This window comes from Neophocaena asiaeorientalis, unplaced genomic scaffold, assembly GCF_003031525.2.
Source record: "Neophocaena asiaeorientalis asiaeorientalis breed wild unplaced genomic scaffold, Neophocaena_asiaeorientalis_V1.1 scaffold35, whole genome shotgun sequence".
Classification (NCBI taxonomy): domain Eukaryota; kingdom Metazoa; phylum Chordata; class Mammalia; order Artiodactyla; family Phocoenidae; genus Neophocaena; species Neophocaena asiaeorientalis.
In genome coordinates, this window is record NW_020172984.1 from 2,155,257 (window position 1) to 2,168,426 (window position 13,170).

General features: G+C 38.6%; 1 protein-coding gene across 2 annotated transcripts in view; it reads right to left on the minus strand.

The window, feature by feature from the left end:
* The window catches only part of EEIG2 (EEIG family member 2), a 93,015-nt gene that overhangs the window by 50,442 nt on the left and 29,403 nt on the right, over positions 1-13,170 (minus strand). For both annotated transcript variants that reach the window (XM_024742138.1, XM_024742139.1), the window contains exon 2: positions 4,434-4,554. In XM_024742138.1, coding sequence (XP_024597906.1) covers positions 4,434-4,554 — 121 coding nt within the window. The remainder of the gene's footprint in view (positions 1-4,433; positions 4,555-13,170) is intronic.

A 13,170-nucleotide genomic window follows, 5' to 3' on the forward strand; every position in this document is an offset into this window, starting at 1 on the left:
ATGAGGTTCACGGTACTTTTGAATCTGTGGCTCAGTATCTTTCATCAGTTTTAGAAGATCCTCAGTCACAATCTCTCACATCTCCTTCTAGGGCTCCAATTTTATGTATGTGTGTGTGTGTGTGTGTGTGTGTGTGTGTGTGTGTGTGTGTGTGAAACCTTTACACTGTTTCCCATGTCTTACACTCTGTTATGTGTACCCCACCCTTTTTCTCTCCATGATTTAGTCTGGATATTTTACTTTGTCTTATTTTCCAAGGTTTTCTTCAGTTGTGACAAACCTGCTGTTAAATACATCTGTTGAGATTTAGTTTCATCTACTTAGCTTTGAATATCAGTTACTGTATTTTTCAGTTCTAGAATTCAATTTGATTTTTTAAATAGTTTCAAGTTCTCTGATTTCCTGTATTGATGACTAATTACACTTATTGTAAAAAGTCTGTCTTAGATCTTCTCCAAATCTGTATCTTCCATGGGTCTGTTTTTATTATCTATTTTTCCTTTTGATTTTGGTCATGTAGTCATGTCTTTTAGTATGCTTGGTAATCTGTGTGTGTGTGACAACTTGAAGAAATAATTTTAGGCTCAGAGTAATGTTATTCTCCTCCAGAGAAAATATATTGATACATTTGCTTCTGGCAAGTAGTAAGGTCAGGGATTGAGTTAACCTTCATCCAAGCAGCAACTGAGCTGATTGGAAGCTGAATTTCAGTTTTTGTAAGGGTTGATCTATGGCCACTATACTCCTTCTTCTAGGCTGAAACTCTTAGAGAGCCTTAGACTAAAAGCTAAGAGAGTCCCAACTTAAAGCTTAGAGAGTCCCAACTAAAAGCTTGGGGTATTTACCAAGGCTCCTTCTGCTGGTACGCCCTGGACTCCATTTTTGTCCCCTTAGTCCTGTAAAATTGCCAGAATCATAGCTCAGCTTCTTAGCCTCTCCATCACTGCTTTTGGCTCAGCTCCTTAGCTACTGCTTACAAATGAGAAAATGCTTTGAGGGTAAAAGCAATGCCAAATGTCAGGCTCATCTCTTTAAGCTTCCCTGGTCTATGATTCTAAGCCTCTTAAATCCTTACTGAAGCAGCTTCTGATGTCTTCAAGCAGCTATTTTTAATATTTTGTCTAGCTTTTCTGGTTGTTCTCAGAGGGAAGGGTGGCCTGTAACAAGCCAGTCCATTAATTTCAGAAGCATAAATCCCCAGGTTTATTATAATCTTAGTGCCTGTTATGGAGTGAATTGTGTTCCCCACAAAAATATGTTGACATCTTAACCCACAGTACCTCAGAATATGACCCTATTTGGAAACAGAGGAGTCTTTACATAGGTAATCAAGTTAAAATGAAGTCCTAATCCAATATGACTGGTGTCTTAATAAAAAATGGGAAACCTGAACATAGACATGCACCGGAGTTAGACAGCCACAAGTCAAGGAAAGCCTTGTCTTCAGAGGGAGCATGGCCCTGCTGACACCTTGATTTTGGACTTCTGGCCTCTGTCTGTAAGACAATAAATTGTGTTAAGCCACCCAGATTGTGGTGCTTTGTTACAGCAGCCCTAGTGATCTAACAAAGGGCTTTTTAACTTTCAGGTCTGTGACAGTTAATTTTATGTGTCAACTTGACTGGGTCATGGGGTGCCCAGATATTTGGTTAAATATTATATCTTAAGGTATTTTTTGCAATGCAGAAAGTATTTATACAGTTGACTTTACTAAATTTTCTTTATGGGTTCTCACTTTTACATAATAATTAGATAGGATAGGTAGAGTAAGTTCAGTAAATATTTCCATTTACCAAGCATGGTAAGAGAATGCTAGTGGTTCACCAATATCTCTTCTCTCCTTCTTTAGTGTTGGAATCTGACAGCCACTCGGTTAGAGACTACATTCACAGCTTTTCTTCCAGTTTGGCATGATCACATAGCTAAGTTCTAACCAGTAGGACATGAGCAAAAGCCATTAGCACCACTTTTGAGTCACGCACTAAAAAGGAATACATTTGTTCTCATGTGGCTTTTCCTTCTTTCTCACTGGTGGAGAGATAACAAGACTAGAGCAATTTCCTTGGATCTAAAAATGGGCACCATAGAGTGAAGATGGCAGAGCTGCTCTACCAGCTCTGGATCCCTTGGCTACTACCCTAGAGAGACATACACTTCTATTTTGTTTAAGTTATCGCATATTTGGGTCTCTGTTTTAGCAACTTATCATATATGCCTTAACTAATACACCAAACCATTACAGTCTGAAGAACTGGTTTATTTCAGTTGAATAAGCCCTACCTTAAGTAGCAAAAAAATAAAGAAAAGTTAAAAAAAAAGGAATTCTGAGTTATCCTCTACTATAAATTGGTTACATATTTTCCTTTTCTTAAAATTCAAAGACAGATCATCTTTCAAAAATCATGATTTAAACTCCATTTAGAAAAGGTTTCTAAAAAACTAAAGATAGAACTACCATATGACCCAGCAATCCCACTACTGGGCATATACCCTGAGAAAACCATAATTCAAAAGGACACATGTACCCCAATGTTCACTGCAGCACTATTTACAATAGCCAGGACATGGAAACAACCTAAATGTCCAACAATAGATGAACAGATAAAGAAGATGTGGTACATATATACAATGGAATATTACTCAGCCATAAAAAGGAATGAAACTGGGTCATTTGTAGAGATGTGGATGGACCTAGAGTCTGTCATACAGAGTGAAGTAAGATAGAAAGAGAAAAACAAATATCATATATTAACACATGTATGTGGAATCTAGAAAAATGGTACAGATGAAACTATTTGTAGGGCAGGAATAGAGACGTAGACGTACAGAATGAACATGTGGACACGGGAGGAAGGGGAGGGTGGGACGAATTGGGAGATTAGGTTTGACATAAGTACACTACCATGTGTAAAATAGACAGCTAGTGGGAACCTGCTGTATAGCACAGGAAGCTCAGCTCGGTGCTCTGTGATGACCTAGATGGGTGGGATGGTAGGGGTGGGAGGGAGGTCCAAGAGGGAGGGGATATATGTATACATAGCTGATGCACTTCATTGTACAGCAGAAACTAACACAAAATTGCAAAGCAATTTTACTACAATAAGAAAAAAAGAAAAGGTTTCAAAGTAAGAGTCACAGCAGGAATTAAGGTTGCAAGGGAAGAAGGTAGAATGATTTACTTACCTCTTGGTTAATCCTAATAACTCAATGAGGAAGTTATTATACCCTTATTTGGATGAGGAAAACTGATTTTTAAAAGTCAGGAGAGAGCTTCCCTGGTGGCACAGTGGTTGAGAGTCCACCTGCCGATGCAGGGGACACAGAAGATGATATATCTGGGATTCAAACCCAGGTCAATATGATGCCATACACACTTTCACAGCACCATCCTTCCCTTAAAAAAGCCTCCATTCAACTATTGCTGCTCCAAATGACTATTTTAGAGGTCTGTTTTCATTAAAGGCTTAAAACCTATAAAACGTATGTATGTGCTTGTGATATATTTTAACTGAGTAAATTAAGCAGTCTAAGAGAAATTAAAATACAATCATATACATCATAGTGTTATCAGTTCACTCAAAAAACAGAATAAAAAAGCTAAAAACACAACTTTTTATCCGATACAGAAGGATGCAAAACTGGAGTGGAAAAGAATGAGGCAAGGGACTCTTGCTTTTCATTCTAAATAGTTCTCTATTTAATTTCTGAACATGTATATGTTATTACTTTGGCTATTTAAAAAATGTATATAAAATGTAAAACATGAAGTTTACATTTTAAAGCAAGTAGTTTAATTCACCAGTAGTGGCTTCCTAATGGATTTCTCTTTTTCACCCCAAAGAGGTAGGATATATATATGATATATATTAAGTTGAAACAATCTGAGATTGCAATTTTTTTAGATTATTGGTAATATGCTTCCACTTAATAAGTGGAAAAGGAACTATATAAAAAAGAAAACATGGACTTAGAATCAGAAAGATTTGTGCTTGAGTTCCTACTTTGTCAGTTATTAGCTAAGTGAATTTGGGCAAGAAACAACCTCTCTGAACCTTGGTTTTCCTGAAAATGGAAAAAATAACACATATCTTCAGGGTTGTTATTAGACACCAAATATGTAAAGTCCCTAAAACCAGTGCCTAATAAAGAAGAGAAACTTAATGAATGGCAGGATAGAGACATTTACAGCCCCCAAACTAATACAAATAATTATATATGTACAGTGATGATGAGATGAAGGTTCTTGAATAATATGTTAATTTATAACTTCAGATTCCTCATATTTGTCATAGTAATTTAAATTATGCTGCGAGTGTGAAGTGAAATTACATATAACAGCTCTAACAATAAAGTACAGCTAAATAAAGTGAGTCAGTGACTACGGAACTTATCATGGTTTCTGAAAGGGGAGAAGTACGAGGCTGTTTTTATACCTTCCTCACAGATACTCTGTAGATACAAGGGTCTAGGATGCCTGTGGTGGCACTTGCACTCATTTTGCACATAAATGAGAACTTCTTTCTCCAGTGAACACAGTTTGCTTGCACCACCTCCCTGAGGAAAAAAAAAAAAAAGAACCAGTTAATTAACTAGTATTGATGACATGTTAAAAAATAAAAAGCACACACACTCTTTCACTCAAGTCTATCACGCAAACATGACATATTAAAAACCAGTATTTGGAAACAATGAAACTTGAAGAAAACAAATTCCTAACAATGTGATCTGAAAATCTTTAGAAAGTTTTATTATCCACAGGAAACTGAAAAAAAAAGTGAATTTCCTTATCAATTTAATCAATATAAACTGATGCTTCACTATTCATTCATTCAACACACACTACACATTTGTTTGTATTAGATGTGATGAGTATGTGCTAGGTGATTAAAATATGAAGATCAGAATGACAGTGTTTCTAACGTTATATGGCTTATAGTTTAGTTAGTATAAGAGACAGAAATATGAACAATACTTATTCTAAAATGAGCTACTGTCACAGTTTCACTCCTATTCCAGCCATAAGAGCAACAGCAGCTACCATTTATGGACAGTTTACCACATGCTATTTAATCTCACAACAACCCTAGGAGGTAGCTGGCATTATCCTCACTTTACAGGTAAGGAAACTGAAGCACAAGGAGAGAAGATAACTCTAGGTCATTTAGATAGGAAGTAGCATAACTAGCATTTAAACTAGGCTCATTTAACTCAAAAGTCCACTTGTCTATTTTGTCCAACAACTCTGCTCTTTCAAGTTTCCAGGCCTCTGTACACGCTGTTCCCTCTACCATTCCCTTAGAAAGGAAGGATAATTATTCCTCTAACATCAGAAGAAAAGAAAGGCAGTGGGCAAAAATAAAGACAAAGCTGGAGAAAGCAAAAAGGAAAGGCAAGAGAGCCCAGGTTAGTTTCATTTTCTTAGGAAAGTAATAGATGAGGTTACTTCTACAGGATGATTGATAGTAGCTGATGGGCGAGCTGTAAGTTTAGATAAAGGCTGAGGACGGTAAATGTGACAGGGAGTCAACTTAGTAGCTGCCTCAGTGAATAAAATGAGTTTGCATTGGGACAAATCAATTTGGTTTTATGGATTTCTCCATCAATGCACAGAAATCCAAGAACAAGAAGTGCAAAAACAAATATAATTTAAAAACAAAGTATGTGTTTGTGTGTGGTACGTGCACGTATGTTTACTTATATACATGTAAACAGACATGCAAACAGAGAGGAGGGTGTGTATTTTATCATAGGTTTAACTGTCATAACTTTAGCTTTTTTTTTTTCATTAGGAAGCTTTAGGTGATTTAATGAATTATGATATGACGAGAATGTATATGTGTTCTTAGGGGAGTTTCCCTAGAAATCCAGCAGGGGTGCAATTTATCTGTATGGTCACAACACAGGCAGATTGAGAGTTGTTTGGCAAAGGACAGATCTGAAGGTGTTGTTTATCAGGCAACCTAAGCCATCCACAGTAAGATGAGAAGTAGCTAACCTGTACACTCAAAAATAGTGAATTAAAAAAATCATTGAATAATAATGAAAATAACAAGCAAGAAAAAATAAAACCAGAATTTTTTTTATTGTTGTTTCTCTCTCAACATCTCTTGGCCTCAAGGCTTGGTCAAGTAATCAGCCATGGCCTCTGGAGCTTCCCAAAAAAGGTATGCAGATATAACAATGTCCCAGTACTCCTGGACCCTTCAAGAGTATGCTGAGCTTCAAGGCACTTTGCTGTTCCTGTTACTAAGACCACCGATATAATGATCAAGAATCAGAGATAACAGTAAAAAAAAAACCCTGTTATTTTACTTTTCTGATAAAATTACATTAAAACTTCTGGTTAAGGATGGCAGTTTGGGTACCTGTATTAGCCTCTGCTTCCTCCCCAAAATCTTCTAAATTAAAAAAAAAAAAAATTGAAGTCACCATCACCAAGGACAAAGAGAACCAGACAGGAGACAAAAAGAAGTGGACAGGGACAGACAAGTGATAACTGATTAAGCAAATTGAAGAAAGCTGAACCTTAAGCTGGTAATAATGAAAGCCATGAGAAGGAATCTAAAATTGGTCTTGAAGTAGAATGAAGGAAGCCCAAAAGGCAGAAGGATTGATTGAAAACTGTTTTAGAAACAGAACCTCAGATCCTGTGACTCCTGCAGAAGACTGAGATCATTCTCCTGACAAGGTAAGACAAAGGGATCTCTGAAACACCTGACTTGAGGGCAAGGTATTGAAAATGGCATGATAGCATGACCATATTGGGGGAGGTGGATTAAAGATGACTCACTGAATGCTGAAGCCTCCAATCTTCTCCCTTAACCTGCCTCCTCAGAATGCTGGAGCCAGGGCATATTCTTCAAGATGTGGAAAGAATATTCCCTGGGGAAGCCAACCAGCCCCAAAGAAAATGAGATGGATGTTGAGGGTTCCCAACAAAACAATCTACAGTGAAAATCTGAATCAATGAGCACCCGCCATATGCACAAAGCTAATTAACTTTTAGTGCTTCGTAGTAAATGAGCAGACACTTATCTTAATATGAAAGACAGAGATAAAAAAAGAGCAAAAAGCAACTTGAAGAAAACTAAGTCTATGCTGGAAGAAGAAAAGATTCTCAGAGAGAAAGAAAGTACATCTACTATACAGGAATAGGATGCTGTTAAATTTTAAAAAAGGAACATACAGGAAACTAAAAAGTACTCGTGGAAATCAAAACTACTGGGCTTGATATTCTGTTTGTGATTCCAGATCCACTCTGCCCTTTGCTGTGGCCCAGGAGGCTGGCTTTTATGGACTATATCAACCAGGCTCCCCTGCCCTCTGCCTCTGCATGTGCTAAAGGGACAAACAACGCAAAGATGGAGCGCAGGAGGAGAGAGAAGTTGGTGTATTTTTCTCCTGCTCCTTCCCTGTCAGGCCACGTGAAAAACAGGGAAGTGGCTGGGGACTGCAATTTTCCACAATATACCTTGTAGAACTTAGACTCAAAACTATATACGTTTAGGGACTTTCCTGGAGGTCCAGTGGTTAAGACTCCATGTTCCCAATGCATGGGGCATGGGTTCTAGCCCTAGTTGGGGAACTAAGGTCCTGAATGCCACATGGCGTGGCCAGAAAAAAGCCAAACAAAAAAATAAACTATATGTATTTATAACTTGGTTAAAATAAAAACCAAATTTAAAAAGTTGTCTAGTATTAAATAATCTGAAAATGGGAACAAAAGTATATAACATTGCAAGCCATTTTTTTCTAACTGCTTAAAAAAAAAAACCCAAGAACCTTCTTTATTGGCTAATACATGAAAATTAAATGGTATCTTAAAATATTTTTCAGCCAATTATTCTAGAAATTATGTCATAAGTATAAAAAAATCCATTTATACTCAGTGCAAAACCCTAAAACTTTGCTTTATATTCTGCTACTTTTCATTACTTTGTGAAACAGTTCCTCAGCGATACTAATTACAGAAATACATCTGTAGATTTTTACCTAGTTTAAAACGCCCTTATAATGTAGCAGCCTTTACATACCAAATGGTATATGCTATCACAAATGGAGGGCAGCTTTGGTCTGAGTAATAAAAATAAGAGAAATCAAGCAAACTTCATATGTGGGTGTTTTTCTTTAACACATAAGTAGGGCTTCCCTGGTGGTGCAGTGGTTGAGAGTCCACCTGCCGATGCAGGGGACACGGGTTCGTGCCCCGGTCTGGAAAGATCCCACATGCCATGGAGCGGCTGGGCCCATGAGCCATGGTCACTGAGCCTGCATGTCTGGAGCCTGTGCTCTGCAACAGGAGAGGCCACAACAGTGAGAGGCCCGCATACTGCAAAAAAAAACCCCAAAACCCCAAACAAACAAAAAAACACATAAGTAGGAAAGGAGTATCTACAGAAACATTGGTCTAGTTTGGCTAGAGAGTGGAGGAAGGCAACATTAAGTCTGGTAGACTTGGGAAGAAACAAAAGAGATTAAAAAACTTTACCATTACAAATACAGGTAGATAATTGATATCATAGTATAGAATAGAGGTGAAGAATAAGTTTTCATAAAGGATATAATGTTAAATCTTAAGGGAAAAGAGTATGCTTCTATAACCCTATGTTCCCATCTACTTACTACCACCCTCTTTCCCTTCAGATCCAAGCTCTTTGAAGATAATGACGACAACAATGACAGCATTTATTGAGTGCTTATTATACAACAGGCATTGTTGTAAATACTTTACATGTATTAACTCATTGAGACCTCAAAACAACTTTATGAGGAAGGTACTATTAGCTCCATTTTATAGATAAAAGAAAAGGAGAAAGTCAGTGACTTGTTTGGAACTGGAATTTGAAGACCTTCTACAGTGTAGACATTTTCCTTCTATTTCCTCACCTCTTAAGTTACTTTTCCATGCCCTCAATCAGGCTTCTGTCCTCCACCACTCCCCTGAAACTGCTCACCAGTGAACAATTAACTGCCAAATCCAATGAGTTCTTTTTTATTATCGTAGTTGACTCCTCTTATATGTTCTTGAAATACTCTAGTCCCTTTCTACTTCTGTGACTAGCTCTTCTCAGCTTCTTCTGTCACCTCAAAATGCTGATGTCCACCACTTAAAATGCTGATGTCTCTATCTCTAGCTTTCTTTTCTTTTTACTTTTATAGCCTTAACTACTATGTATACACTGAGAATATATAAATTTGAAGTCTTCTACTTTAGTCATTGGATTAATATATCCACCAATTTACTAGCAATCTCCACCTAGAACTCTTAGTCTCTAGGAAAGGCTTTAGGCCTCTGACCTCTGTCCACAATGGTACTCACCAGTAGGCTGGTTACCCACCAGATTAACTAGTTAGCTAAACTAGTCAATGGATTGCCCAGGTGCATATGTGATAGAGATTGCCAGTTGCTTATCCAATATCCAGTCTCGTCTCTTCTTTAAAAACAGAAACCTGGGACTTCCCTGGCGGTCCAGTGGTTAAGACTTTGCCTTCCAGTGCAGGGGGTATGGGTTCGATCCCTGGTCAGGGAGCTAGGATCTCACATGCCTCATGGCCAAAAAAACCAAAGCATAAGACAGAAGCAATATTGTAGCAAATTCAGTAAAGACTCAAAAAAAAAAAAAAATCGTCCACATTAAAAAAAAAATCTAAAAGAAACAAAAACCAAAACAAACAGAAACCTGATTTTATTCAGAATGGCAACGTGTCCAGTTAAAAGACTGCATTTTCCCATTCTTCCTTGCAGCTTGGGGTAGCCATGGGATTGAGTATAAGCCAATGATATAAATGGAAGTTACTGGGTATAACTTCTAGAAAGACACAAGAAAAGAAATATAGTTAAGATATGTCCTTTTACCTTTCCTCTTTTCTTCCTTCCTCTACCTAGAAAACTGTAATGACAACAGCTAGAGTGTCAATAGCCATCTTGGACCGTAAGGTTACCTTGAGGAAAAGCAACGTGATGATAGTGCACAGACAGAAGAAAGATGGGTCCCAATGATCATGCAGCCCTCTCTCCCTCCAAACTTACACTGTATTATTTAAAATGCTTACTTGGGGTTTTGTTATATGCAGCTTAACCAAATCCTAATTGATATAGCCTAAGACTGATCATTCCCAAATAAAGGAATCTGTAAAATTCAAATGTTATTCTCATCATGGTAGGTGCTCCAGGAATCCCAGAGTCCTGTTCTCCTCATTTAAAATTACTGTATGAAGCAAGACAGAGTAAGAGGTTCCTAGCCCTCATCCTCTTACAGAAACAACTATTTGGCAGACATCCACAAACAAAAGTGGCTTTGTGGGAACCTTGGGTTCCAGGTAGGAGGCTGTGACCCTCGGATGGAGCCCAAAAACTAAGGAGGGCTGCTTTGAGAAGGCAGGCCTGCACCTCAGTTGGTACTAGATTTATTAATTTCCTTTGGTGATATCATGTTTACCTGACTCTTCATGATCTGTGTAGTCTTGCGTGGTGTCTGTGTGTTTGAAAGAGAAGACACCTCTTCCAGTCTTTACAGACTGGTTTAGGCAGGTAAAGACCTTCTCCTGCCAGAAAACTTCAATATCTCACTCACTATAATGGATCGATCATCCAGACAGAAAATCAGTAAGGAAACAGAACTGGACAACACTATGGAACCAATGGACTTAACAGATATATACAGAACTTTCTATCTATCAGCAGAAGAATACACGTTTTTCTCAAGTGCACACAGAACATTCTTCAGGATCAATCAAAAGTTAGGTCAAAAGAAGTCAACAGATTTAACGAGATCTAAATCACTCCAAGTATCTTTTCCAGCCACAATGGAATGAAACTAGATACCAGTAACAGTAAGAAGATGGGGAAATTCATAAATATATTGAAACTAAACAACATACCCCTGAACAGCCATTGGTTCAAAGAATAAATCAAAAGGGAATTAAAAAAATATCTCAAGACAAATAAAAACAAAACCACAACATACCAAAACTTATGGACTGTAGCAAAAGCATACTAAGTTTACAGCAATAAACACTTCCATTAAAAAAGAAAGATCTCAAACAAATCTAACTTTATACCTCAAAACCTGAAGAAGAAGAAACTAAGCATAAAGTTAGAAGACTGAAGGAAATAATAAAGATTACAGAGGACATAAATCAAATAGAAAAGCAACAGAAAAAAATCAACAAAAATAAGAGTTGCGTATATAAAAAGTAAACAAAATCAACAAACCCTTGGCTAGATAAATTTGAAAAAAGAGAGAAGACTCAAATAAAACTGGAAATGAAAGTGGAGATATTACAACAGATGCTTCAGAAATAAAAAGGACCATAAGGGGCTATTATGAACAATTACATGCCAACATATTGGATGACCCAGAAGAAATCAATAAATTCCTAGAAATATACAACCTATCAAAACAATCAAGAAGAAAAAGAAAACCTGAACTGACCAATAAAAAATAAGGAGACTGAGTCAGTAATCAAAAACGCCTCTACAAAAAAAAAAGCCCAGGACCAGCTAGCTTCATGGGTGAATTCTACCAAATACTCAAAGAATACCAATCCTTCTTAAACTTTTCCAAAAACCAGAAAAGAGGGAAACTCATTTTATAAGCAGCAGCATCCTGATACCAAAGCCAGACAAAAACACCACAAGAAAATAAAACTACAGGCCAATATCCCTGATAAAGATAGATGCAAAAATCCTCAGTAAGAGTGTTTCCTGTGGGCGCCACGGAGTTGATATTCAAGTAAGAAGAGCTCTCCCAGCCGTCGGTTCTGGATGCCCTCCGCCCACACGGCTGCCAGCCTGTGTCCATCCTCAGGGTAATGACCACGCTCTCTCCATCTGTGATCCTGACCCGCTTCAGCTCCTAGAGCTGCTCCAACGGGTCGTGGTTCTGGCGCATGGCGGACAGGGAGGAGGCCACAAGGCGTGTGTCACCAGCACGTGCAGAGGACTCGCCATCGCAGTGTTCACTTGGAGAAGACTGGTGCCACCCAAGGAGGCTGAAATCAAAGGACTCCAAGAAAGCATAGTCACAAGAGAAAGGAGGGCAAATACCTGGAAGCATCACTTAGAGGAGAGCCACGTAAGAGAGCTGTCCCATGAAGATAGCTGAATTGACTTTTGTGTGAAATGAAGGTGTGAAGATTTGGAGGCACCTCCAGTGCGAGGGCTTTTAAACCACCACCCCTCTCCTGATCCCTCTGGAAGGAAAAGCCAGCCCAGCTGAAGGGGGGGAGTCAAGGAAAAGCCTCTGGACTTGTGTGCATCACATCCTTGGCTTTGGAGTTTAAGAACACGAGAGAGAATTAACTTCGTTGCAAAAGAATCCATTGGAGAATGTTTCAAGATGTAGAACCCTTATATGTGAAGTGTCCCTAATGAAGTTGAAGCATCCACATTGAAATTTCTTTGTGTTGTGGAACTGAAGACTGCCACTGGAAAGCTGCATCATGAGCTACTTGGGCTTCTAAAGTGTCCAGTAGGTTTTTAATTACATAAGCCGTGTGGATGAAAGGCTCTTGGTGCTGCAGCCAGGAGTCAGTGCTGTGCCTCTGAGGTGCGAGAGCCAACTTCAGGACACTGGTCCACAACAGACCTCCCAGCTCCATGTAATATCAAACAGTGAAAATCTCCCAGAGATCTCCATCTCAACACCAGCACCCAGCTTCACTCAACGACCAGCAAGCTACAGTGCAGGACACCCTATGCCGAACAACTAGCAAGACAGGAACACATCCCCACCCATTAGCAGAGAGGCTGCATAAAACCATAATAAGTCCACAGACACCCCAAAACACACCACCAGACGTGGACCTGCCCACCAGAAAGACAAGATCCAGCCTCATCCACCACAACACAGGCACTAGTCCCCTCCACCAGGAAGCCTACACAACCCACTGAACCAACCTTAGCCACTGGGGACACACACCAAAAACAACAGGAACTACGAACCAGCAGCCTGCAAAAAGGAGACCTCAAACACAGGAAGATAAGTAAAATGAGAAGACCGAAAAACACACAGCAGATGAAGGAGCAAGATAAAAACCCACCAGACCTAACAAATGAAGAGGAAATAGGCAGTCTACCTGAAAAGGAATTCAGAATAATGATAGTAAAGATGACCCAAAATCTTGGAAATAGAATAGACAAAATGCAAGAAACATTTAACAAGGACC